General features: G+C 43.4%; 1 protein-coding gene across 13 annotated transcripts in view; it reads right to left on the bottom strand.

The window, feature by feature from the left end:
• The window catches only part of Meis2 (Meis homeobox 2), a 207865-nt gene extending 181308 nt beyond the window's left edge, over positions 1 to 26557 (bottom strand). For 3 of the 13 annotated variants that reach the window (XM_027422234.2, XM_027422243.2, XM_027422244.2), the window contains exons 1-8: positions 26365 to 26487; positions 25552 to 25912; positions 22568 to 22800; positions 20882 to 21023; positions 20121 to 20171; positions 18967 to 19017; positions 18061 to 18210; positions 8435 to 8549 (exon numbers count right to left, since the gene is read on the bottom strand). In XM_027422234.2, the coding sequence (XP_027278035.1) occupies positions 8435 to 8549; positions 18061 to 18210; positions 18967 to 19017; positions 20121 to 20171; positions 20882 to 21023; positions 22568 to 22800; positions 25552 to 25620 (811 nt within the window). In that variant the 5' untranslated portion in view covers positions 25621 to 25912; positions 26365 to 26487. Of the gene's footprint in view, positions 1 to 8434; positions 8550 to 18060; positions 18211 to 18966; positions 19018 to 20120; positions 20172 to 20881; positions 21024 to 22567; positions 22801 to 23526; positions 23812 to 24076; positions 25168 to 25551; positions 25913 to 26364 lie in introns of those variants that run through there. The other 10 variants (XM_027422239.2, XM_027422247.2, XM_027422235.2 and 7 more) reach the window with 9 other exon arrangements.
• Positions 26558 to 26969: the final 412 nt, after the last annotated feature.

Below are 26969 nucleotides of genomic sequence, written 5' to 3'. Positions count from 1 at the left end.
ATAGCTAAAGACTAACGAGGCAAATTTAAGTTTTAATGACTACTACTTTCCAAAGGGTTCTAAGTTTGAGCTATGTGTCTTTCAGCTCCTTTAAGCGAGTAATGAATGCTCAAAATGTTTAAATTTTGTTTTTTTTTAATTCCTTAAGGAATGTAATCAGGATTGCAACAGATGCATAGATACATTCCAAACAGATCATGTATGTCTAGGCAAACATGACAAAATCCATAGGCACCAAGTTTTCCTTAATTTGTTTGCCTTAAGAAGGAAAAGAAGGTGATGTCTATGGGTCCTGTTTATAGATTCAAAAGCTGACTCATGACTGCTAGATAGCCCAGCTGAGTGGTAGTAGATGGCAGTCCTGCATCAGAAAAGCTGGGAGAGAAACTAGGAATAAAACACTATCCTTATAGGGCTATGGAGATGGTCTAAGAGACACAGAAATGCTATGGAAGTGCAAAAGGGGGAACACTGGGCTCATGCCTAGGCAGGCAGGGAAAACTTCATGGGGTGGTGGGGGGATGCTAGAGTGTCAGATTAAGAACTTCCTAGGTAGAAGAGAGGCCCAAGGACACATTCCTGCTAGGTCTCCTTCCATGACATCCCTGCTAGAGACCTCTGCTTGCCAGGGAATCCTTGCTCAGTAGGGGTACTAACAACAGGCTTCACCTCACTTGTAGCAAGGAGCTAAATTTCAGTTTTCTTTCTTGCTTGTCACCAGAAAGGGAGTGGATTACTTCAGACAACACAGGGCTACATGTTAGGAAGTTAAAGTGGCTGAAAACCATTGTCTGCTATGACATAAGAAATCTTTTCAGAGACCAAATTAAAGACAGATGTGAACAGGGGACACCAAATACAAAGTTCTCCCGCTAACCCCTCCCATCAACAAATAAACCCACAAACAATCTTAAGAGATTACCTTCGGGTAGAAATAGGAAGGGGCAAAAAGAAGAGGTTAAGTAACCTGGTGTTTTTATAGACTGATCTTCCAAAGCAAGGACAATGAAAGGGGAAAAATAGAACACGTGTATTACAATGTATAGTGCCATAAGGCTGTGTTTGATGCTCTGGAGGGCTTCAACAAGTACTGTTCAGCCAAAAATCAATTGAAAAATCAGCATGATAAGAGAGCTTGAGTTGCCCTATAATAGCCTTAAGACCCCCAAGGCTATTCAAGTCCCTTTCATCTGCCACACTGCACAGACTCTAGGGGACCTCACTTCCCCTCCTTGAGTCCTCTGCCCCTCCACCCCTCTCACCTACAGCTTTCCTTTCCCTTGGAAAGGGCGGCTGACAGGGAATGATGATGTTTTCAAGTGGTTTTTGAGAATGTTTTCCTTCTCTACTTTATGCTTTATCTTCTCTTGACATTTGCACTAAAATACATCCTGGGCAATCAGTCATAGACTTCCACAATGGTAAATGGTCAGTCTTAGTCTCCGAAGAGCCTAATGAGTAATAGTGTTGCATTCTCAATGCCTTAGCTGACATACTTTCCACTGCCCTTAATGAAATCACAGTTCAGACTCATGCAAATGAGACATGTAAGCAATTCGCAGTATTGTTATAAATATACATATATATTTCATTCCAAGATTTCATCTCAATATTTCTTCAATCACTCCTCACAATGTCTGGTTTGTTCAATTTATATTTCTGCTCAGCATTTGGTGCAAACCCCACAGATAAGATACATCTGTCCCTTAGTCACAAATCTTGGCATTTTTACCTTAACTCCGTCGTGAAATGAGTGGCTGAATTTACCTTGCTTATTAGCAGCAGTTCCTCATAATCAAACATTTCATTTCCAAACTTTCGAATTTGACATGAGCTGTAGCAACTCAGTAGAGACACATCCAAGCTTAAGGAAGACATATAAACATGCTGATCTGGGTGAGGGAAGGAAAAGCTAATTGGAAGTCAGCTTCCCTGTGATTATCAGCTTGTTTATGGGGAGGGAGGACTCTTCAGAATGGCACTGTAAATTCATCCCTGATTATGGTGTTAACACCAGAGCTCCCTTCCACAAGCTCCCCCGAAAGCCCCCACCCCGTCCATTTTGTTTTGTCACAAAGGGTTGTGCACTGTTTCCAGAGACTGACAGTTTTCCATGCTTTGATTTTCTCCAGTTTTAGGAAAAATTAATCAGTTGCACAAGCAGTCGTCAGGCTTCACTCCCCTCGTGGCAGAAAGCACACATATTCATTGTCTGCTATAAGAATAAATTTTAGTAATTTTCCCCATGTCAATATGAATATTAGACTGACCCAATTAATATGAAATGCTTCTATGCTGCTGGAACAGACAGTGCTACAGAAAGAACCATTTGCACAACCTGTTCATGATTATGGGCCATAAGGACACAAAGATGGCACACACATTTGTGGGCCATCTGAATTCTTATACGGGAAGGGGGGGGAAGGGGGAGCAGCATGACGTTAGCTTGACTGTCGTGGGTCATGTTTTTTAATCCAGAGTATTGGACATGTAACACAGCAACAAGAGCTGATCATTTTGTTTAATCACCTTTTGGATCTTTGCCAGATGGTCTCTATTGAGAATGCTGCAAACACAGAGACATGAGCTGCATCTAACACGCCACCAGAGCCTTCCCGTAAATGTCTGAGAACTGATTCCAACAAGAATTTAGTCTCAGAGCAGAAAGGGATACATTTAAAAACTCTGTGCATTAACTATACTTTTCCCCATAGAATCCTCACTTGGCATGAATAATTTACCCACTCTTATGCTAATGGGATCATGAAAGTATCCCCCTGTCTTGGTGCAGCTATTCTCAGCTTTCAGTAATTACCCCACCCAGTGAAAATAACATGGCTTCCACACTGAACAGCCCACTTGTACCTGACAATCAGAAAGATCATGGCTGACAGTGGAAGGATCTAGAACTGGACAGAGACACCCTCAGAACCCAAAGAAGAACCAACCCCACAGTAGTCCTGGTAGAGGGTGGAGATGCATTGATGATAGGGGGAGGGGTAAAAAAGGACTCTTCATTGTCTAGCCTACCTTTCCTTTGACTTGTCATCCAACTGTGACCTAAAGAAAGTATGTTCCTGTTCTAAGGGTGAAAGACGCTGGAGATCAGGTTAGTTTAGGAAGAAAATCAATACGTGATAGCTAAGAAAAAAAATACTATAGTTATCTATAAAACGCATCTACATGAAGTAGTTATTTTATCAGAACGTAAATATATATAAATGATAGGAAATTCCCTAAATGATACTTTTAGAAGAGAAACAAAAGGATTACTGAAGAAAGTAGAGAAAAGGGGGGAAAACAAACACATTTCGACCTCTGTCCACAAAACTCCATGTTAGGTAGTTCACTGTGTAAAAATTATCAGGCTAAAACATCTGGGAAAGAAAGCTATGAAGCAGCAGGGAACGTGGCTGGTTTATTGTTTATCTTTTGTTTATGAGGCAGTATTCAAGTTTAATTACTACTCTAAATTAAACTCTAACTGGCATCAGGAGACATCCCTTTACATGACTAAGTTAAAAGAAATCTGGAAATCCGAACTCTGGATTTTTCAAGTAAGTTGATATATATATAGGAATGAAATTACTCAAAATTAACAGCAATTATAGAAAGCTTTTAAGCATTTATGGGCAACTGTTACATGTTCCTAGAACATGTATTTATTAGAAGACTTTAATTTTATTTCTCATGGCGACTACCTAAAATATCCTAAGAACATCAGCAGAATATACCTAAATGTTTGCTGGTGATTGAAGGATAGCTTTCATTTTTATTTAATTGGGGGGGAGAGGAAGTGCCATATGAATATTTTATATAGAACAGCTTCTTCTCTGGCCATGTCCAACTGTCAATTATAGTTGGAGAGAAAACGTGTTGATAACAATCAGGAGGAAAGAGATGCTATCGTATTTATCATAAGTAGGTGACCAGTTTGGGGTGAACTCAACTCTAGGAAAAATAAAAGTTAAAAGCAACTAGCAAAAGATGATGCCAGATGGCGTCTGTCATATTGTATTTAGGGTTATTTTAAAGAGATTGCCGCCACTATGAAAACATTCCATTGACAGAGTTTTCCTAGACTGAATGAGAAATCCCAGCAGAGAATATTCAGGACCCTCAGTAAGTGGGTTTCCCCCTTCCTCCTTTAAATATATAACTGGAATATTTAAAGCGGAGAAAATGTTATTTCATAGCTGCAACATAGTATAAACTCAAAAGCGTCATGATATCTTATACATGTGTCACTATAAGGGTTTCCATTCATTTCTAAGGGGACCTTTGTAGATTTCAACACTACTGTTGCTAAATAACTGTATAATAACTAAATAAATATCTAGCTGTGGGATTCTAGCCTCGTTGCCTGGATGATAGATGGTGACATCAGTGGAGGGGTCTGGTGGCAGAGTCAAGGGGAACCCTGCTGGCCTGGACAGCCCAGGGTCTTGAGCGATTAGAGATATAGATGCTAGCATGTTCATGTATTTAGGTTAATCTGGGTCTGGCAACAGTATGGTTAACGTGTGTGTGGTGTGCACTGTGAGCTCAGCAGTTACTGGGCCAACTGTCTCGGTATTTCTGGGAATCCTGCCTATTCACAGTGCAGGGATTGTTCAATTGCTGCAAAATGTACAAAATGAATTTTACAAAAATGAATTGTAAGGAAGGCCCCATTACAACGATTTTACAGCAAAGATGTCAACATCAATTTTTCTTTCATGCATAGCTAATGATTAAAACAGCATATTCCATTTGCCTAAGACAATTTATTTCATATTGGCACATCAAAATATTGAAATACAAAGTTATCTTTACTCTACCCTTTTTATTCACTGTTGCTGAACCCATACCATTGTTCAAACCAGGAAAAATAAAACAAACTTGGCACGAAATACTTAAAACAAAGGCTCATCAATATTCTCCAATTTGTCAACATCTCAATTACGGCACTGGAAAAAATGTAAATTTCATGTGCTCTAAACACTGAGGGGTCTATTCTCTTGCCAATTCACATGTGTAACTCCCATCAGCGTTAATGGGAGTTACACAAACCCATCAATAATAATAATACTTTGTACATATACTGTGCCTTTTATCTAAGGCTCTCAGAGTGCTCTAGGAACAAGGAGGCTGCTGCTTAGTCTTCACACTGGCAAAACACACAGTGAAACACAAAGCATCGTTTGAATCAGCAGGTACAGAACTAGGGACCCCAAGCCTTATTATCAAAGCCCAGTTTACTGACTGCATGTCAGGCTCAGAGCTGTACCCTAATTCTATCTTTGAAAAACCAGATTTCCTTCCTCATTCTAATGCAACTAACAAGACAAATGCCCTCCTTTTGGCTGCGTTTCGAAAACAGAAAACCTAGTGAATGAAAAGAAGGGCTTCATATTTACACAGTTGACTGGTGTGTGGCTGGAAAGACAGTAAGACACCAAATTTTCTGAGTTCATTTCTTATGATATTAAAAATTTCATTTTTTTCTCTTTTCAGTTTATCACGCAAACACCCATATGAAAAGATAACCTTTCATCTGTGAAACGACAGCTCTTTCAGTATCAGGTCATGAAACAAGGTGTTTTTAGGTTCCAAAGTCAAGATTTGTTAGAATCATTATTGTAAAAGTATTCACAAAAATTATAAAGCAACATAAATGCATGTATTGTTTTATAGCATATGGCTATTAAAGTTTAATTTAAAATGTGTATGAAAACATTGTATTTAGTACAATTCATCCCTATTTCTTGTGTTTATCATAATTTGTTTGGAAATTGAATCGTTTTACAGTTTTCCATATGCCTGTTGTGCTAATAAATTCTGAAGAAGTAAGGAAGTCTCTTGTGAACTGCAAACTTAGATTCCAGTGAAACATTATGATATATTTAATATGAAGAACATAAATTTCCCTCGCAGGTTTTCCATTCTACATCAACCCGAAGATCTAACCTATGATAAGCATATGTGATTTCAGTCAATACCTCTGCTGACTTTGCCCTGAAGCAGATAATTAATCTTTCCCACTGAAAGCTACTCTGAGCATTTTTGTGGAACAAAGTATCAAAATATCTTGAAAACATGTTTAAAAGATTATGGGAGCAAAACATACTTAAGTCTGGCCTTCAAAATTTAGGGTCTGCTGTCAAAAACAAACAAAACAAGAAGCCCAGAACACCCCCATGCATGTGTTTTAACCACTGACACAGTGAGCCAGGTAGAAAAATTCTCTTTGCACGAACAGTCTCCATTTTATAGAAACAATAACTTTCCCCCACTTTCTCTCAAAGTTTAACACAGCTGAGGGGGAGGAAGGGGAGACAGCCTTCCTAGTGCTCACAGACATAAGCCACCGCGTCCATTCTTTAATCCCGCAGAGATATGATTAAAGGAACAAAATGCTTGGGGGATCAAATCCTTCAGCAAGGGATAAGTGGGTGCGGCTACCCACAGCAAGGAGGGCTCAGTGTTTTCTTTCTCGACAGAGGATGTCTTAAATGTCTTCTCTTTCTTGACCAAAAACTCTTAATAAAATAAAACTGACTAACTAGAGTGATAAAACGTCATGCTTTGTCTGCTGTGGTAGCTATTCCCTGCTCCAAAGCCTCCATTTTTCCCTCTCCTGCCTCCTCTCTCTCTGACCCTTCCTGTTATCCCTCTCACCATAACTCAACTAACCCAACAGAACCAGTCAGTTTTAAATTTCAGTTGGGACCTTGGTGACCTGTTAATGAATCTACAGAGAAGAGAAAAACTCACAGTGTTGAGTTATGCCTGGTGTCGCTAGCTGACATGGAGTCAGAAATGCTTGAAGCGTTAACGTAATTGCAAGAATGTGAAAAATGAAGCACTGGGCTCCTGAGCCAAGTGAAAGGTCAGAGGGAGCCTCACACAGGAGAAGTTTCTGGAAGATAGCCTCATTAGGCCATTAAGTCTGTTTCTCCTTCTCCCCCCCCAGCCCCCACCCATCCATGCAATGTTGAGGGTGTTTTGTTTTTATTAATAGATATTTCAGCCTTTGTGTTGCCCTAATGTGGGGCAGTGGGGAGGACTGAATGATGGAAAGCTTTCTGCATTTGACCTGGGGTCACTGGGAACCACAGTTAAACCTCTGAATTGCAGATCCAGAACTGAATCTATATACCTTCAAAATGTCTTAGGATGAAGTTTATTTTTACAAACAGTCCAACTGATGTATTCAAATCAATATACATGTATCTCACAGGTTCTTCTATACCTTGCCATTTGATAGTGCATCATAAGACAAATTCTAAACAGGATTTGTTTACAAGTGAAAGACATCCAAGAAAGGCCAGTTTCTAGACCCACTTGGAAACTCAGGAGTCCCAAACCCCTTGCCAGAAACATGGAGGAAGGTGTACACTCACAGGACACCAATGACTCCCTTTGAAATGGCCTGTATGATTACAGCTCAAGCTGTAAAGCAGTATTTGACTTGGAAACCTGTCGAATGCTTAAATATTGTGGCCGTAAACAGAATCATAATAGAGATAAAATAGACTTAAGAGATCCGACACCATATAATGCAAAATATTAAAAAGTAAAATCTATACACATTCCTGGACCACATTCAATAATGCATCTTCCTGCAAATGATTATTTTATCCATAGAAGAGCCATCCCTACCAATATACAATTGTTCTCTGTTGTAAATGGCAAAATTCATTCCAAATTTCAGAAGGCTTCCTTGACATCTCCAGTTGTTCTCTTTGCCTTCTGAAATTTACTTTTTTTTTTAAAAAAAATTGGGACAAAAGTCACTATGTCAACTGTATAGACATATCTCTTCTAAGTGTGTACATCCTATTACATCCGAATTTACACCGAAGTAAACTTCTGAAGTAAGGGAAAACTGCCTCAAAAATATCTTTCTCACTGTTTCTATTATAACCAGAACAAACAATATTTGAGGAATTTGAAAGTCCATCTTCCCAAAATAAGAGTCTGTATAAACTCTACACCCCACCCCCACCCTTGGCAGGTATTTCTGGAGTAAATAAGAACAAATTTTTTCATCTTACATGCTTTAGAGTCGTGGCTGCTTTAATTATAAAGAACTCCTATAGTGCATATTATAATCAAATATCCTGTTTATAGTATAATTCCACTTCTGGATTACAGCAGTTAGGTAGGTCTGTCTTTCTGCTACACACCAAAGTAGTGTAGATAACCACATTTGTAAGGGAATTGGCAGAACCAATCAATTATTATTGTAATGTGGACTTTAAGATTAGATAGTTTATTCTGAGTCTTTAAATAAAGTAACAAGAGGAATCCGGACTCCTTACCAAGCAGCTGGTAAACTCCCTACATCCTTACCTGCCCCTCTCCTGTTTATACAGACTGATACCGTGAAATATGGAAGTTATTTTGGTCATGCTTACTTTTTGCACAAGGAAAATTCTTAACTTTTTACCTTGTTCACTGCTGTTGTCTCCACTCTGGGAAGCATGGCCCCCACTGGAGGGCCCCGGGGTGCCTGCTGAATGAGTTGAGGTTGCATCATCATGGTCTCGCCAGGATGAAGGGTTCTGATGTCAGGATGCCAAGGAATTTTCCCACAGTTACCATTTAAGCCATATATGAGGAACCATGAAGACAGATAGGCACAGAGGGAGAAAAAAAAAGTGTACATATTAGTATTTTCAGAAGCGGCCACAGGCATGTTATTCTACGTATCTTTTTGTTGTTGTTGTTACATCAGTATATACATTTGTTAAAACTGACATATCTCTTCTAAGTGTGTACATCCTATTACATCCAAATTTACATCCAAGTGAAGTTAACTTCTGAAGTAAGAAAAAACTGCCTTAAAATGTCTTTCTGACTTTTTCTATTATAACCAGAACACATTTTCCTGGTGCTCTCAGACACAAAATCCATCAGAATATGAGGCTCTACAAAATCCAATGCTCCCTGCAAGAGAGCACGGGATCAACGATGTGTGATGGGACATCTCTTTACACCTTTCAAATGCGTTGCCCTAAAATAGTCTGTCTGAACTCTCCAAATGTTATCAACAGGTAGATTGTATAAAAAACACAAGCAATATTAACCGGGTCATCAATATCTCAAAAACACCAAACCCTACTTAATTTGCGCAACTGGTAATTTTTAAAATGAAACTAACATGGTCTGCTTGCCACCTTGGAAGCAAGCTGACACTTTCGCTTTAAGTGACCGAACAGTGGCTTCTTGAAGAACTTTGAAGGACTACAAGGCAAACCCGGAGGTACCAGCTCATGCTACTTTGCTAATATATTCGTCTCCTGTTTCCCTCCCCTTTCCTGACCATTCCCAATACCACTGCTGTAGCTTAAAGGGAAACAGGAATTCTAATGTACAGGAAGGACTTTATCAGCACCACATGAAGGCAGGCAAGAGATGGAATTTCCTCTGGTAGACAGGGAGAGCAGGAACCACACATGAAACACAGCAGCCTTGGGGCCAAAGCTGTATACTTGTCACCTATGTGCTATGACTGACTAAACCCTCGGACCCATAGGCAAGTATATTCTTTAGGGGGTGGGATATAGAGCACAGGACACAATTTTAAAGAAATCACAATCCTCAGAATTGGTAAACAATAGTTGAGAACAAGCATAGGCCACTTACAAACCACTTGGCTGTGTGAAAGTAATCTTGCCATGATACCCGGACACAGAGTTAATTAGGAAAAAAGCAGCCTGTCATTTTTCTCAAAACTAAGACTATAATACCTTCAGCAGATAGTACTACTGAAATAAAACCAAAGTAAGACAAACGAAGGAAATACTCTTACTTGGAACAACAGCAACAGACATTTCCCCCTATAGATCTTCCATAAACAGATTGTAAATTAATACTTGGAATTTGAGTAGAAGATGATATGATCCAGATCTCTGGGATCAACAATATCAATGTCAAATAGTGCTGCCAGCAGCGTTAGCAGGCAAGCTATCAACTCAAAGTCAAGACCTAGATTAGAAATCATGACTGTAAATATAGTTCAGGTTCAAATCTCCACAACAAAGATGTGATGGAAAAAGAGGATTAAGGAATTAGCTGAGCATGGTAGTACATGCCTATAATCCCAACACTCAGGGGCTCAGGCAGGAGGATTGCCATGAGTTTGAGTCCCATCTAGACTACACAGCAAGATCCTGTATCAAAAAAGAAAGAAGGAAAGAAATGGAGGAAGATGGCAGGGAGAGGAGAAGGGAAGAAAGGAAGGAGGGATGAAAGAAGGAGGGAGGGAGGGAAGGAAGGAAGGAAACAAGAAAAGATTGATTAGGAAATGAAATTGAGTAAAATGTATTACACCAAGTTATCTGTCACTTTGCAGTCTCCTTATGTCAGATATTTACTGATTGGTGATCACATAAAAAGTTAGAAGAATTACAGAAGGGAGATGGAAGAGAAAGAAGCCAGGCATGTACTTATTCTGCAACACCATGGACTGTAGGATACTTTCCCCTAACTAAACTTTCCAGTGTACACAGCCGGTGATGTTAATTTTATGCACTGCAGGCTTTTTATTAAGCTGGCTGCTATAAAAGCTCCTTACCCCTCATGAAAATTACAATAATTAACCACTAACACCTCAACTATGTTTTAAGGCAAATGTCATCCAACACTATTATATAATCGTTTGGATGGAGCCAGGACAGGTCTTTCTGTTTAATCACTGGCTTGATGGGAGGGGTTCGCACACAAGCAATTCCTGAAGCTGAAAAACATGGACTGTGTTCTTATCAGCCAGGCCTGGGTTGGACTCTAAAGTCAAGCCTCGTTAATTCATAATCTAGTATCTCTCTTTCAGTGGCTTTCTGGAGCAGTTGTCTTCTAAAGTCACATTTGTCAACATTACTAGGAAAACAATGGCTTCCCCCAACCAAGTTAGTCAGTGTGCTCACCAAATTTTCTCAGATTATCTTATCTACCATTCCTGATCTCTTCCCTCTTCTCCATCTCACCTCTCAAAAACATAATCTCTTGAAAAAGTGTCACATTTCCTTGGTGTCTCTTGTGCTATGTTCAGTGGAAGGACTGAAGCAAAATGGAAGGAACCTCATGTCATTCATCTAATCTGTAGAAGGATGACACAGATCCCTCTGTGAGTTCTGGGGATAGAGACTCACCCCAAGATGTCTACATAAAACTACATATAGTGATGTGATCATATATAAAGATAAACATGGCTAATCTAAGCAATAGAAACAAACAAAAAATCTCCCTGATCATAAAATTAAAAAAACAAAACAAAACAAAACCCACAACCTACATAGATAACATAAAGCATTACCCATATTACTGGGTTTTTCTTCGAGTAAAATATTTGTGTATATCACAGCTTCCTTGTTTTCCCCTCCTAGATAGTTTCCAAGTTTGCATCCTTCAAGAATAACCACCTGGACCTCTGCCAAATTATAAGCAGAAGTTGAGTGAATCCTGAACCAATGTGATATACAAAAGCATGTAAAAACACATGACGTATGTAGAAAAATAAAAGAGAATTGATTGCTGCGTGCATCAGTGTAGATGAGAACTCGTGTATACACATTCCACAATACATGTCCTGTTCTCTAGCCAAAAATACCATGAAGACACCCCAGGGCAAGGAGGGAACATGTTTCTATTCCCAAGGGCTTTAATAATTGGAAGTCAAAGATGGTACTCCCGTTGTTCTCTATATAATTGCGTTAAAGAGCAGTGTTACCAGGAGAAAAGCAGTGAATACCGAGTAGAGCACAATAGGAGATAGGAAATAGATACAAGAAGCTCCGTCTCCAGGGGCAGTTTTTTCTATTTGCTGGGCTACAGACTCACAGCTGATAATGCAAGTTGTAATTAATATAAAAGCAAGAGACAATATGGGCAGAGCTTGTAGGAGTGGGGCCACAGGAGAGCATTCGGCTGCTCTCCTTGGCTTCTCATTTGCACAGGGCTTTCCCTAGAAAACACAATCCTGCCAGTGTTTTTTCCCTTGAAAGTTAAAAAAAAATTGATTTAGCACTATCATTGAGTTTTGCTAAATCTAGAAAAGAGAATGGAGAGGACAGGAGTCTCTGGGTACAAGAAGCAAATCCTCTGTCACTGCTTTTGTTGAGGTTGCAGATAGTCTGCAATTACACTTCAAACCAGAACAGCACTTCTGTGAGGGTCCTGCCTATAGGATAATACTTAAGAAGCCTGGCCAATTGGTAGTGTTTCCCGTATCAAAATATTCCCCAGAGCGCACAGTTCATTCATGGGGTCACTGGGGTAAACTGCTCAAGAGTTTCTAAATAAAACCGTGAAAGTAAAATGTCTTCGGCTTGAAGGAGGAAACAGGAACCACTACTGCATTTAAGATTTGATAAAAATAACCTGAGCTCATTCTTTTAGACTCCATATACAAAGTTATTCCCTGCATATGGGACAAGGGAGAAGACAGAAGGACAGAATCAACTTTTGGGGCCACCTCTACTAGGTCCTGTGATTGGGAGTGAAAGCTTCACTGACATCATTTTGGACCCATGTCCTTTAGCTCTTTAAAATTATGAAGTCACACAAGATAATTCCCAAGGTCACATCCACTTATGTCTATTTTGAAAAGTACTTTAAAAATAGCCAACTGTTTTTTTTCCTACAACCCATATAACTAAATTACATAAAACCAGTAAATACATAGGAAGCATGAAAACATAGTAGAGCAATTTAAGACATGCATTCATAGCTGCACCTCAACAGAACACATTGAAAGACATGTTCATTAGCTGAAGAGGTACACACTCATCTGACTTGACACATTTAAACAACAAAAGGAAGGTATATTTTTGTCAATACTTCCAGTTGATATGACTGAAGTTACTCATGTCCTACAGCTTTATGGTCTTTTAAGTTCTAGTTAACGGTGTGGACAAAACTGCTTTTGAAAAGATGCAAGCATTCTTATCCTGAGGCAATCAAGTCCACAGTTTAAAATGTTTATGGTATGGCTGGGATAAATGTTGGAATTTCAACTTTTCGATTGTGACGTTGACCAAGAACTCAGAACACCAGTGTGCTTTTAGAAGCCAGATTCTTTTAAAATGTAAATAAAGCTGGAGATTTTGACTCAACATTTGCACCATGGCATCAGTCTTTGGGAACTAACACATAGGCACATCTCATACAAGGGCAACACCCTTTGCAAATGATTGTTGCATTGAGGGTGGACTCTTGAAGAAGACAGAAACACATTTGTTATTGCAATGAGTGTTAAATGCTTTCTATGATTTTGAAGTGTGCTGGGATATCCCATAGACCAGTCAGTACTTAAACAGCCAAGGCAATAATGTCAAATAACAACAGTTCTTCTCATAGCATTGTGAATGTCTATGTGACTGCCAAGTGTACCTAGGTTCCATATCACCACAGTTACACTGAAGGCATACTCCAACTGCACAACCTAAATAACTTAAATGATATAAACACTCTTTGAGAAATAAACAGGAATGCTTCCAAAAAGCCGAAACTTCAGCAGCAACAAACAACAGAAAGCCTTGTCCTCCACCAGGGTCCTTAAGAAGGGACACTGAGTTCCAAAGTAAAACTTTCCAAAATTAGGTCCCATAGGCTTTAAATAAAGTGTAACCAAGTATCTAATATCACACTTCAGTGTGAGCAACTAACAGACAAAAGAAATCACTCATGTTATTAATGTTAATATCAAATCTCATTATTCTTCCTTCATCTTCAAAAGACCAAGCCCTCAAACTCAAACCTCTCCTCACTGCTGTCATCACTTTTAATTTTTTAAGTAATAATATAATTTATCTACCAGTACTTGATCATTTTCTGTCAAGATTGAGATTCTGGTAATTCTCTCCTCTGACCTAACCCATTTAGGAAAAAAAAAAACTGTATCAACATAAATATACTTGACATATTCAGAAATGCAAAACAATAGCAGCATATGTTCATTTAAACTTCAGAACAGAAATGAAAGTAAAATGTCATTTACTTATGATGTTATCGAGTCAGCCAATTTTAAGGTACCTGACAATTCATATTAATTCACATAACTGTTATATTTTCTTTACTTACTTTTTTCAAATAAAATAAAATAGAGCTGTTTGGTACTGTAAACAGGAGTGACATAGCTATATAACCATATGCATTACAAACAGGTGTAGCTAGGAGACTATCTTTCAAACAAGTATAGTTTGGTCATGTAAACCTGGTGTAAAGATGTAATATATTTATACATAAATATTATGATGATTCAAACTTGACTTACTATATCTAAAAAGTTGATCTCAAATTATATAAAATAGAAAAATTGGGTATTACCTTTTTTTTTTTTTAGTATTTCAACAGTCTAGGAAAAACATAATTATTTTATGACAGTTTCCAAGTTGAAACTTAAAAGGAAAATGCTTTCTTGACATGTTTGTTTTAAACATGATAAATTTGAATGTCTGGGAAACTTAACATTAGCTGCAGCTGGAAAACACAGTTGAGTTTCCTTTGATTATCATCTATTTTTCCCTCAGCAGTATTGTGAAGATACTATCATAGCCATTTGCTAACTGCAACAATTATCCTTATGCTATAGTAAAAGTAAGAGATAATATTAAAAACAAGCCTGCCTAATGAATCGACAACACAGTAGAACAACCAAAGTTGCACGTCTTATTTTCTCTTTGGTTCCAAATTCCCCGTTACCATTAGGCACATCATGTTTGTTAATAATAAATGAACAACTCCAGTAACATCACTGAATGTAAAGAACGGAATGCAAGACCATTATGGGTCTTCTTTTAATGCATCTATGTTATATCAGAACACTTGTGCAACATTATAGAATATGAAATTAGCACAATACCCAGTAATAGTACATAAAAGTCTTTCCTAAAAGTCTTTGAGAATACTGACTTTGAAGATATTTATTCAGTTTACAACTTCAATCATTCGTATTTCCAAGCATTTTAATAAGAAAATGGAAAACTATATTGGAACTTAATATCTTGCTCTTGATAGTTCTTTCAATGCTTTTCAGTGAACAGAACTACAAAGTTAGTCTTTCATTTTTTCTTTCAGTCTTCTCCTTGCATGCTCCCTCTATACACATACACACACACACACACACACACACACACACACACACACACACACACGCATGCACCCACACGCACACGCTCGTGCACACACATACACACACACACACACACATGCATGCACGCACAATGTATCTTGATACTACTTAATAAGTATAGAGGTGTATGTGTTTTTGGGGTGTCAAACAGCTGTCACAAACTGTCACCTCCACAAGAGAAACCTTGGCACACAATAAATGAAACTGCACTTCTTTTTTAGCTGTCATTATTCATAGCCAATAAGTTGAACTGCTCACGGCATTTCATGTGCAAATAAAACCACGAAGTAGCTCAGTAGATCAGAATAGTGGGCCAACAGATAAAACAGAGAAAACAACACGCTGTCTGGGTCCTTCTGAAGTGGCTGATCATCACCCTGCACCAGCGTGCAGCAAATGAGATCCAGCCTGGGGCAAGGCATTAAATATGCATATCAAAGCAAATGAAAAAAAATAAACCTGATGACTCAAATTGGACACATTTATATGCTGAAAATGTCCCCCTTACATCACTTTCAGGTAGGGGTTCTGTGGCCTTTTCCCTGTCTTGTGACTGAGGAGTTGAAGGATGACAGGTTTGTAGGAACGGGTGAAAAGCCTTAGAAGGATGCCCTTTGTCGGGTAAGAGGGGGTGGCCTAGGAACAAATGCAGTCTATATGCCCATGGTACCTAAACCGCTGCAGAGCCTTCAAGGTTTTCTCTCTCGTCCCGCATGAAACACAAGCATGTGGCAGACCTCTCCATTTCCCTCTCAGTATGCTGGTGGAACAAATTATTGCTTCATTTCAAAACAAATAGCAGGGGGCTAAAGCAAAAATGCTGTAGTTCAGATCTCTAGGAAATAAAAGGCTCTAAATTATGACGCCCAATGAGGTGGCAAGCCCTCATGGATTCAAACTAAATCAGTTGTCATATTTACTTGATTGGGGCCTTGAAAGGGTAGCAACAAATGCTACAGTTGACTCTTTTATCCAAAGATGATGATTGCTAAATTATTCAAGCACTATTCTCTTAGGTACCACCTCCTTTTTTAGTCTGTATTTAAATATTACGATAGCTTCACAAATTGGCATTGTATATCAGCCAATACTCTAAACCACCTAGTTTATCTTATTTCTTCTACATCAGCATCAGCACCCCCTAACTCCCGTACATCCACCAGAAAACCCATTGTCAAGAAACTGTTGCAGAAAAGCAAGTTGTCACGAGCCCACAGAATAAGATGAGAAAAAAAAAAAAAAAAAAAAAAAAAAAAAAAAAAAACCCTTTTGAAGTACAAGGAACTAGAGACTTCTCATGCTTCGAACCGTGTAGATACATCCCTCTCTGTCCCCACCCCCATAATACAAATGCATACGAACTCAGAAACAGAAAGCAATGAAAGTAAGTAAAGAACAAAAATAAATAAATATTTATGAAGTAAACACTCCTCTTGAACCACAAGAACAAACACTGTAGAGACACAGGGAAGCAAAGAAACTTCCAATAGCTGCTACTTCTTTTTGATTTCACTTAACACACGAAAGGTACAAAACCTCAGACCAATTCCACCATCACCTTAGAAACAGGCAAAGATAAGGACAAGTGCAGGAGCTTTGAGCAGCACAGCATTTACTCTGTATCCAAACTGGACACCCTATGCTATGGTTTCCTTTCATTATTCTCAACTTTCAGGCTGCTGTCTTACGCAGTGTGAAGGTTAATCTTTAAAATCAATGGCTGCTTCTTTTCAAAACTTTTGGTCGAGGGAGACAAGAACTCACAGAAAAGCTATTATTCCTCAGGTAGTTCAATTCATTCCTCTTCATACTCAGGAATTTGGGAGTGGGGAGTACAAACTGCCTTCAAATCTCAATGCCTGTTTAACTCCTACGGGGTGTTAAATTAGTATTGCAGCCATGAAGTTATCCAGACTCTAGCCGGTATTATTTAGGTTGTGAGTTCAAATGAATGTATGGACACTCTGCCCCCCACCTCCCAGTTCAAGTTCCCCAAAATACACTGCTATTCACACCTACTCTTTAACCTCAGCACACTAGCCTCCCCTACCATCCCTGGCAGCTGCAATCCTCTCTTTGCTTCTTATTCAGATTTGAGTATCACTACATATGCTTTTTCTTCCCCCATCAGATTCACTCTATCAGTTCCAAAATAAGATTAAAAACAGAGAGAATAGAAATCTCCTTTCCTGGCTTGACATCAGCGGGCATCTTCTACACTCTCCATCCTCAGTCACCAACTGTTAAAGTGTTAAAGCACAGCCACTAACCTATGATTATTCAATCTTAATTCCCTTCAGCTTTCTGTAATACAGTATTAAAAATTGGTTCATCAAGGTTGCTGTCTTTTATTATAGAGATACTTCAGGCACTTGGCAATAAGTCCATATTCTGACAATAAGTTTCTATGAGCAAACAGTCCTGAGAATAGTAATGTGTTCATTCACTCCTCTTATTGTTAATGCAGTGCAAAATTGCCAGGAATTCTCAGGATTGTCTTCTCTGGGAGAGAAATAGGCCCCCAATTTCCCAGTTCTCTTCTTGTTCCCACTCCCCATCCCATTCCCGAGTCCCTTAGCTGTTTTTTGCTATCTCTGATGCCTTGATTACACACAAAAAGAAACCAGAAAAGACAGAGACCATCATATCAAAAAGAGAATTTGCTAACACCCAAGTCACCAGGTCAGGGAACTTTACACATTAAGAGCACAAATCATTCTATCAACTCCTTGGTTCTTTGACTCTCAACATAAATAAGGACGGGGTCCAATAAAGAGGAAATGAAAATAAAGGCCATGACACTGGTACTGAGACAGGGAGGGCAAACTCCAATAGCTACCAAACCATTAAAAAACAAAACAAGTGAACTCCATACCACAAGGTTTTAGAAAAATGCTTTGCCCAGTGGCCTTCAGAGACATCCACCGGCTCTGCACACTTACGTGGTCGGCGAGATTTGTGGAGGAGCCTGAAAGTTCTTCATGATCGGACTTGGAGCTCCCATCTCTCTCGTCAATCACGAGGTCAATGGGCATTTTCCCCTTCAAACAGCTAATGTACCGGTGGCAGAAGTTATCACACAGTTCGTGGACCTAGGAGGAGGGTCATGGCGGAGGCTCAGCTCATGTTGTCTTTATATGTTTCATTTTTCAAGAGGAAGAATATCAGGTTGCAGGGTTACATTTGTAAAGAGCAACAATGTGATGTCTTCCAAAATAACTCTAATTAAGGGGTGTAAGAGCTAAAGGCAAGGAAACAATAGAGCAATTGTGGCAATAGATATTATTCCCTAGAGACTCCCCTGAGCAACAAGTTACAATAAAGAAAGAAACTGGACTGGAAGTAACTGGGTTCAGACTGGGAGAGCAGAGAAAAAATATGATTTGATAGTACTTTGGAAACATTTAAACTCTAGAACTGGGGACATTTGCCATTTCATAAGCAAGGTGTTGTATATATTTCCTGGGGAAATTATTGATGTATATCAATGCAAAGACATCCCCAAAAGGGCTATTCCCTCTACTTGCACCCAGTGGGAACTCTGGGCCTAGGGTAAGCTGAGCTAATAGAGACACAAGTAGACATTGTGTGCAGCAACACAAATGGCTCTTGCTGTACTTCAAATAATCCTGAATGCCTGGGGGTGGGGGGCTTTAAAAGGCAGGGCTGCCCTGATTCCCACATCCTCTGAGCCCCTGGGTTGAAAAGTCTATAAAGGAGGGAAATAGGAATGTGATCAACATCTCCAGATGAGTAATCCCTCATCCTGGATGCTTACAACATCCCTGGTCATCTGATTGAAAGAATATGGGGGTCATCAATGTTGGGGACTGTTGCTTCCTGCTTACCTTTTCTAACTCCAGAAGATGAAACCTTAGTACTTGTATTGCTTGTATCATCTGAAAGGGAAATTTAAGAGGATGGAGTTAGGATTCCGGGACTTGCAAGTGTGTGTGTGTGTGTGTGTGTGTGTGTGTGTGTGTGTGTGTGTAAGGGGGTGTGTGCTGAGGGAACTGGGCAGAGGAAGAAGAAACCAGCAGGTGGCTGGGCAAAACCCACACATCAAGAAATAGGAAAACCAAATGATTACTGATCATCTCTGCCTCATTGGCCACAGGGGTGGGAACCAGTATAAAGAGTGGCCTTAGTACTAATTTTTTTCCCCTAGTCCTCACAGTGTGCTGCTGGTAAGGGTTGCTTTTCTCCCACCAGTCTTCTTTTACTGTCTCCTCCTACCCTCCACCTCAGGTCAAATTGGAGGAGGAGGGAGAGATAATGGAATAAAACATGAAAATATGAGAGAAGAAAGGAGAAGGGAGGAAAGGAAGAGAAGAGCAGAGCAGAGCAGAGCAGAGCAGAGAAGAGAAGAGAAGAGAAGAGAAGAGAAGAGAAGAGGGAAAGAGAAGAGAAAAAAAGAAGAGGGGGGAGCCATTTCTTCGGATAGAAAGGCTTTTTAAAAAGAACAGCAAACTCGAGCAAGAGCCTCCTCTCAGAAGAAGGAAATACTCCAGATGAATGGGGAGGCAGGGCCTTTGAAAGAGGATTTAAGTACTTTTAATATTGAAATCCTGCAAATTAGCAAAAGAATCGCACCTAAAAGTGGCCTGCGCGGTTAGCCCCTCACCCTTTACCCATTCCTAGCCCGCCCTCCACCGCCCCTGCAGTTATTTCCTTCAGGGCAGCTGCCTGGGGCTCGGCTGGGCCCGCAGAGGAAATCGCTCCCTTCTCGCCTCTTACTCCCGAGGCCGAGACCTGGGAAGCATCCCTAACTCGCCGGCTCGGCGCCGCGGCGCCCGCTGCTGCCTCGGTGGGCTTCTTATCCCCTGAGGTCCATACTGCCCCTGGCTCACCCTACCCCCGCCGGAGCTCTAAATGGGTGCCTTCTCTTGTGCTTCCCTAGCAGGGCTTTGCTGCAACTCCTTGGAGCTCCAGGGGCAAATGAGTGTAACTCTGAGCTTGGGATGGGGCCGAGGCTGGGGACAAGTAAGAAACAGAGCCTTACCAAATTATCCAGCTCCGGGTTTGAGGAAAATAGAGGCTTTTCAGCGCGAACCTATAGGAAGCAGGGAAAGTCAGCATGAATCTCCAGCCCATTTAAAAAGAAAAAAAAAATCCTGTCGGCAACTGATCTGGATTGAGGGAGCGGGTACTCTGGAAGGGCAGGGGCAGGAGAAAGGACAGGGTCTTTGGTAAAATCTAAGAAACAGATTGGTGTCTTAAGTGAGTGGGGTCGGTGGATAAACAGCAGGGCCTGACTCGGTGGAGAGAGCCATGTCCTACTCCAGTCGTGGCGGAGAAGGCAAGGCGGCTCGCGGATTCTCTGAACCGGCTTCTGCAGCCTAGCCAGGAGCTAGGTCTCCCACCACCCGCACCTCCATGCTTGTGTAGACCTCTTTCCAGGCTCCTTGCTTCCTTTGCTCCCAGGCACTCCCAGGTCCCTCCCAGCCCCTCTCCCCAATTCTTGTTCAAGTAGCTGCAGGCGGGGAAAAGGCCAAGCCCCAGATTAGGAGCAGGTCAACTTTAATTCGAGGGTCGAGCCCCTGTATTCCTGGCTGGGGGGAAAAACAAACACCCATATTTATCTCCGTTTCCAATTCGCCTCCAGGCTAAGGGATGGGGAGGAGGCGCAGAGTGCCGACTGGGCCAGAGGAACAGATCGGGTGTCCTGCCTTTTCCTCTTCTTTCAAGTCAAGCTCCGAGGAAAGGGGAGGGAGGGTGAAGGGCTGCTGGGGGGTGGGGGTGAGCGGGTCAAGAAGGTTGGACCTGCTTGGCGAAGACCGCGATGTCCTCGTTGAAGGAGTCGGAGGAACAGACGTCTCCGCCGGCCACTCCGGGTTCCCGGGGAGTGCAGGTCGCCAGCTCGCACTTCTCAAAGACCAGTGCTAACAGAGGAAACAACGGGTGCCTAACGGGCAGCGCCACGCAGAGACACACGCACGAAGACGGGGTGCAGAGGGGAAGGAGCAAGAACTGTAATCAACAAGTTTGGAGGGTTTGCATTCTTTCTTTAATACAACAGGCACGCAACACACTACACCCTCAATCAGCCGAGCCTGGGCCACAAACAGAAAGGAAACAGCCTAGCCTTTCCCCTTGGTTCATAGGTCTTTTCAGATCAGCCCCGAGAAGCCCCCTGCCACTTTAGCCCACCAAATAAACATGTTCTCAGGGTGTAGTGAAATAACAAAAAGCTCAGGCAATTTAAAACTCGAAGTTGATCCAGATCCCACTATTCACGCCAGAGGTGCCTACCACCCAACCCTGACCTCCAGGACAGGGAACACTATTTGAATTTTTTTTCCTCCACAATCTGAATTGATCTAACAGGCATTTCTGACGAGGCTGAGGGCTTCATCTACATACACACAAGAGTGACATTTCCAATTTTAAGAAAGTGTTCTAATCTCTTCACCCTTTGCTTTATAAGCGTGTCCGCTCTGCTTGCAGTAAAACTCCGGTGGTAGGGCCAAAATAGTAAGAACGTTCAACTCGAAAGAGCTGACTTCTAAAGACCACATTTCTCCCAATGTTGCAGCGCACAAGAATAAATAAACCGCGTTTCAAAACTTGGAAGTGTGCATGCCGGGCGCGTACGCCCTTTGTGTTCCTTCGGGAGGCTTAGCTACACCTCGGGATGCTTGAGGCCTCAGGCTTTAGGCTCAGTTGCTGTTTATCCACTGTCCCCTCCCCTCGGCATCCCGCCGCCTTCCCCACCTACCCTCAGCCGGAAGAGCCCGAGTAGTGCACGCTTGGACCCTGCTTGCCCACCCCTCTCCAAGCTTTCCGAATATAAAATAATTTCCAGCCATTTCCCTGACTCCCCCTAAGAACGGCTGTATGCAAGCGGCAGTCTCTTCCACCCGGCTGCACTTCAAGGTCTGCCCCTTTATTTACAGAGAATTAAGAAGTGGGTGATTAGGACTTCCTGGCCGACAGAAGCTGCCCTGATTCCAGCTCAAGCTGCGTTTAGTGACTCCCAGGCCCTCAGTAGGAAGCAGAAAGGGGAGGGGAGGGGAGAAAAAGAAAGAAAGGAAGGGAGAGAGAGAAAAGAGGAAAGAAAAGGGAAACTGGAAGTTTCTCCTCGGCTGCAGAAAACTTTCCTCTTAGTCAAGGCCTCTGTAAGGCAGCCGTGCGTCTTTTGGCCAGGAATCTTGTCCTTGGGGAGAAGGCCCCGCCAGCAAGATTTGAGGACTTAGTCCTCAACGGAACTGTGGGGTCTGGAGAGGCCAAACTAAGGGGGTAGAGAATGTTCTGATTTTCTGGTCTCTGACTCAGGGGCCGAAGAGCAGGCTCCCTCCTGTGTCTTTCCCTACTGCAAGCAGTCCTTCCATGCAGAATGAAGTTCCCACTTATCCGCCCTCCTCACCCCACCACCACTACCACCACAGACAAACACACGCACTCACACACACTCACACACAGTTTAGCTGGGTCCGGGGGTCGCTTTACCCATAGATTGCGTCCTTGTCTCTTTTCAAGGCGTCGTTGACAGCAGATCCCATGCTGGCTGGCATGACATTGGGGTGCGGGGCGTGCGCGCCGTAGTGCTGCGTGGCGTGGAGCGGCGGCCCGTGGTTTAGGTGGTGAACCGGGGGAATCGGCCGCGGTGCGTGAGGGTCTCCGTACATGGAAGCAGGAACCCCTACTCCGTCCATCCCGCCGTAATGGGGCAGCTCATCGTACTGTCAGAGCCCGGCAAGTGGGCGGGGGTGGGGGGGGTTGGCAGAGAGGGTGAGAGAGAACCCAGGAGGGCAGAGGCAGGAAAGCAAAGAAACCCGGAGCAAAGAAGGGAGAGAACAGAGGAGTGGGAATGGGATAGAGAGGAGAGGGGAGAGGGAGTAAGACGAAAGGGGAGAGAGAGAGAGAGAGAGAGAGAGAGAGAGAGAGAGAGAGAGAGAGAGAGAGAGAGAGAGAGAGAGAGAGAGAGAGAGAGAGAGAAGAAAAGGAGAAAACAAAAATAAAAACAAAGTCAGAAAGAAGAAAAGTGCCGGACATAAGTTGAACACACTGCAAACCAAACCAGCAGAAACAACAGAGTCGAAAGTTGGGAGAGGTCTGTAAATTTTAAAATGAAAAAGTCTCCGCCGCCGAGAGCAGCATTCACAGAAGGGAGATCAGGGATACCGGGGGCACAGGGAGGCCCGGCTCCCACCGGAGGCTTCAGAACCCCAGCGAACCAACCAAGGGAGAAGTGGAGTTAGCTAGAGGAGGAAGCCCCGGATCCCACACCTAACCCCCCTTCGCCTCCTCCAGGAGATCCAATAAATCAAAGGGCGAAATGAAACAAAATAAAGAGAAGAAAAAACGCTAATAATCAGGCCGAGAACACCAAGGACCAGGGAAGACTAGGACCGGTGCCTCCCCGGGGGCTGGGGGCAGAGGGTGGGGAGGAATAACGTGAAAGTTACCAGAAACATTATTTAGCAGCGGATTCCCTGCGTCCTTGTCAATTTCAGAGACAAAACAAGCAGCCCAGGCTAGTCTAGGCAGCACGGCCCCAGCGGCGGCCCCGGCGGCTCCTATGCAGCCCGCGCCCGCCCGGAGCCGCACGAACAGCGGCGAAAGAGGAGCAGCGGCGGCGGCAGGAAAACCCGGGGAATCGCGCTGCCGGGGTAAAAGCTGGAGCGAGGCGAAAGCGTGTAACAATTGCACACACGTACACACACATACACACGTACACGCACACACACACCACTCACACGCACTCGCCGCCCGCCCGCTCGCACAGCGCTGAGACACGCGCGCCCAGACACGCACACACGCACGCACACACACTCTCACACACGCAGAGGCATGGGGGGGGAAAGAAGCCGATGAATAATTTTGCTACTATTTTTTAAAATACTGGCCGCCATCATCAAGCAAGAGCAGCAGCCAGCTTGAAGGGAGAGGAGGCATGGGGCAGGGCCCTGTAGGAGAGGATTTATATCTAGGTAAGTGTTGGAGATTTAAACCTACCCTTTGCGCCATCAGTCTGCGCTCCAATAAACTCCTGGATGTGTCGTATATTTAATATCCCAGTCCGGATAAGAAAGTGAGCTAGGCTGAAGAGTCTTTTTTTTTCCAAACCAAGGAGACTTCTCCCAATTTTCCAATGTTATTTTTAGGGGGGTGGGGGAAGCCCAGTCAAGAAAACGAAGATTTTTTTTCAATGATATTTCTTCTTTTTCTTTTTTTCCTCTTCTTCCTCCTCCTCCTGATCTTCCTCCACCTCCTCCTCCTCCTCCCCCTCCCCTCCTCCTCTTCGGTCCTCCTTTATCTCTTTTTCTCTTCTCTTCCTCTCAGTTGAAAAAAAAAAGAAAGAAAAGAAAAAGAAAAAAGAAGAAAAAAAATTGTCAAACCCCCGAAATGAAGGTTACGAGCGGCCAGTCAGCAGCCCACATGTAACCGAACTGTCGAGTTTCATGGCTTTTTGCCACTCCAGCTGTCAATCAAAGCCCGGAATGTCAAGGTAGTGAATGAATGATGGTTGATGATGATGAAGAGGAGCAATCTTTCAGACTCGTTTTTTTTTTTTTCTTCCAGTAAAACTCCGCGAGGGGTTTCTTTTTCTTGAATTTTTTCCTCCCCCCTCCCCCCTCCTTTAGGTTTGCCCCCAAAATAGCTCTAATATGATCCTCTCTCTTTAAAGTATTGTTCAAAGAAAGCAAGGAGAAAAATCAAGAAAAAAATGAATAGTTTGCAAAAATTGGACTTCCTCCCCCCCTTTCTGGTAGGTATTTGTCTCTCCCTCTCTCGCTCGCTCGCTCTCACTCGCGCTCGCTCTCTCGCGCTCGCTCTCTCGCGCTCTCTTTCTCTCTCTCTCTCTGGGAGATGAGTGAGTGTCAGTAGGTGTTGGCAGGTTGGCTGCAGCCCGGCTTATAGTAGAGCCTCAGTTTGGCGGCGCGGGTCGGCGGCGGGAGAACGAAATGACGGAACCCGGAAGTCGTGGTGGCCATAGCCCGTCGTACGGCGGAGACACATCCCGGGAGTGGGGAGCTGGAGCGAGGAGGAGCGCGCAGCGCGGAGCCTCTGATATGCAGCGACTGCGGTCGGACGGCCCGGGGGGGGGGGGGCTGGGGGAGGGGAGGCTGGAGCCGGGAGGACCGGAGCAAATCAGCAAGCCTGCTTCTCCAGGGGGACGACTCGGGAGGGGGAGGAAGAGGGGAGGGAGGGGGATAAGGGAGGGGAAAAGGGAGGGAGGATGGGAGGAGGGGAGGGAGGGGAAGGGAGGGAGAGAGAGAGAGAGAGAGAGAGAGAGAGAGAGAGAGAGGGAGGGAGAGAGGGAGGGAGGGACAGGGACAGGGAGAGAGAGAGAGAGAACACGCGTGATTGGAGAAGGGGGAGGAAGAGAAATGTGGAAGAGGACAGGGAGAGAGAGCACAGACAGGAAAACTGCAGAAAGCCACAGGGAAAGTACGGTACAGCCTCAGATATTTTTATTTTAAACTTACTTCTAGTTTATTTCCCCACCACTCCTCTTGGCTCTTGCCTAACTGGGTCGCGTTGGGGATGTTTGGCATGGCGCTCTCGCTTTTGTTCGTTTTAATTCCTCCGGGCCCCCTTCCTCTGCCCGAGGATTACTAGATCCCGAAGTCTCCTGCTAACAACCTAGATCAGCAAGCTCAGCCTACTGTACCACCGCCGGTCTAGATTTGTTGTTGCTGCTGTTAAGTAGCACTTTCTTCCTTGTGCAGATGCAGAGCCCTTGTTGTCAATATTCATTTTTTTCTAGTACAAGATGGGAGCAGCTTAACTCGGAGCATAGTCCCTCGGTGAGCTGCAGACAGTGGACCACCTCGGAGTCTAGGGGTCCTGGAAGAAGGAAGTGAGACGAGAGTTAGTGGGGTAGGAGTTAGCGGAGAGGGAGTTGTTTGTTGTTTGTTGTTTATCGATATAGCCAAGCGTGTGTGTGTGTGTGTGTGTGTGTGTGTGTGTGTGTGTGTGTGTGTGTGTGTGTGTGTGTACGCGGGTACAACCGCGCGCGACCGGTGTGCGCCTACAAAGTGAATCTTGGATCTGGGAAGCACTGGAGGAGAGCGATTAAAAAGCAACTGGAAGAGAAGATACTTGTGAGGAGTGGCTGTCGCTCGCTGCCCAGCTTTGTTGTGGTTGCCCTGGGCTCAGCGGCCGCTCGGCTGTAACGAGGGCTAAAGGCCGAGTTAATTACACCGGGCAGATTTCGCTGGGTGGGGAGGATGGGACTGGCTTCTAACGAACTTTTCCCAAAAGGAAAAGGAGGCGAGTGGGGTTAGAAAGGTAAATACCCGACAAGGTTTTGGTAGAAACTTGTTCTGGCCGGGGTCCCGCTCAATCCCTGGCCTGAGTTCCAGCTGGCTTTACCTCTGCGCCGCTGCTTCCCGGAGGCTGCGCGTCAATCAAGCAGAGCCGAGAGCTGGGGGCGGAGCTTTGGTCACCCCGCGCGCGTAGCCCGGCTCACCCTGCCGCCACCCGGCAGCTGGCTGAGCGACCCAGCCAGGCACTGGGAGCGCGCCTTCTCCCCAACTTCTCACCCTCGCCAAGGGTTCCCTGCCCGAGGCCAAGAGAATCTCAAACAGACTAAGAGACTGCTGTTCTACCGCGGCCTCCCTTCCCAACTCTGAACCCATTCTGTAAAGTAGAAAGCAGCGCCTCCTGCTTGGATGGATGGCTTTGACTGGACTTTCTCGTGGGGGCGGGAGGGGGGAGGAAGGGATGGATGGGAGTGGTTAGGAACAGTAAAGTTGTGTGTGTGTGTGTGTGTGTGTGTGCGCGCGCGCGCGCGTGTGTGTGTGTGTGTGTGTGGTGTGTGTGTGTGTGTGATAGAGAGAGAGAGAGAGAGAGAGAGAGAGAGAGAGAGAGAGAGACAGACAGACAGACAGAGACAGAGAGA

The sequence above is a fragment of the Cricetulus griseus genome, chromosome 6 (assembly GCF_003668045.3).
Source record: "Cricetulus griseus strain 17A/GY chromosome 6, alternate assembly CriGri-PICRH-1.0, whole genome shotgun sequence".
Classification (NCBI taxonomy): Eukaryota; Metazoa; Chordata; class Mammalia; order Rodentia; family Cricetidae; genus Cricetulus; species Cricetulus griseus.
Note: the sequence above shows the minus strand (reverse complement) of the source record. Positions and strands in the feature narration are given on the sequence as shown.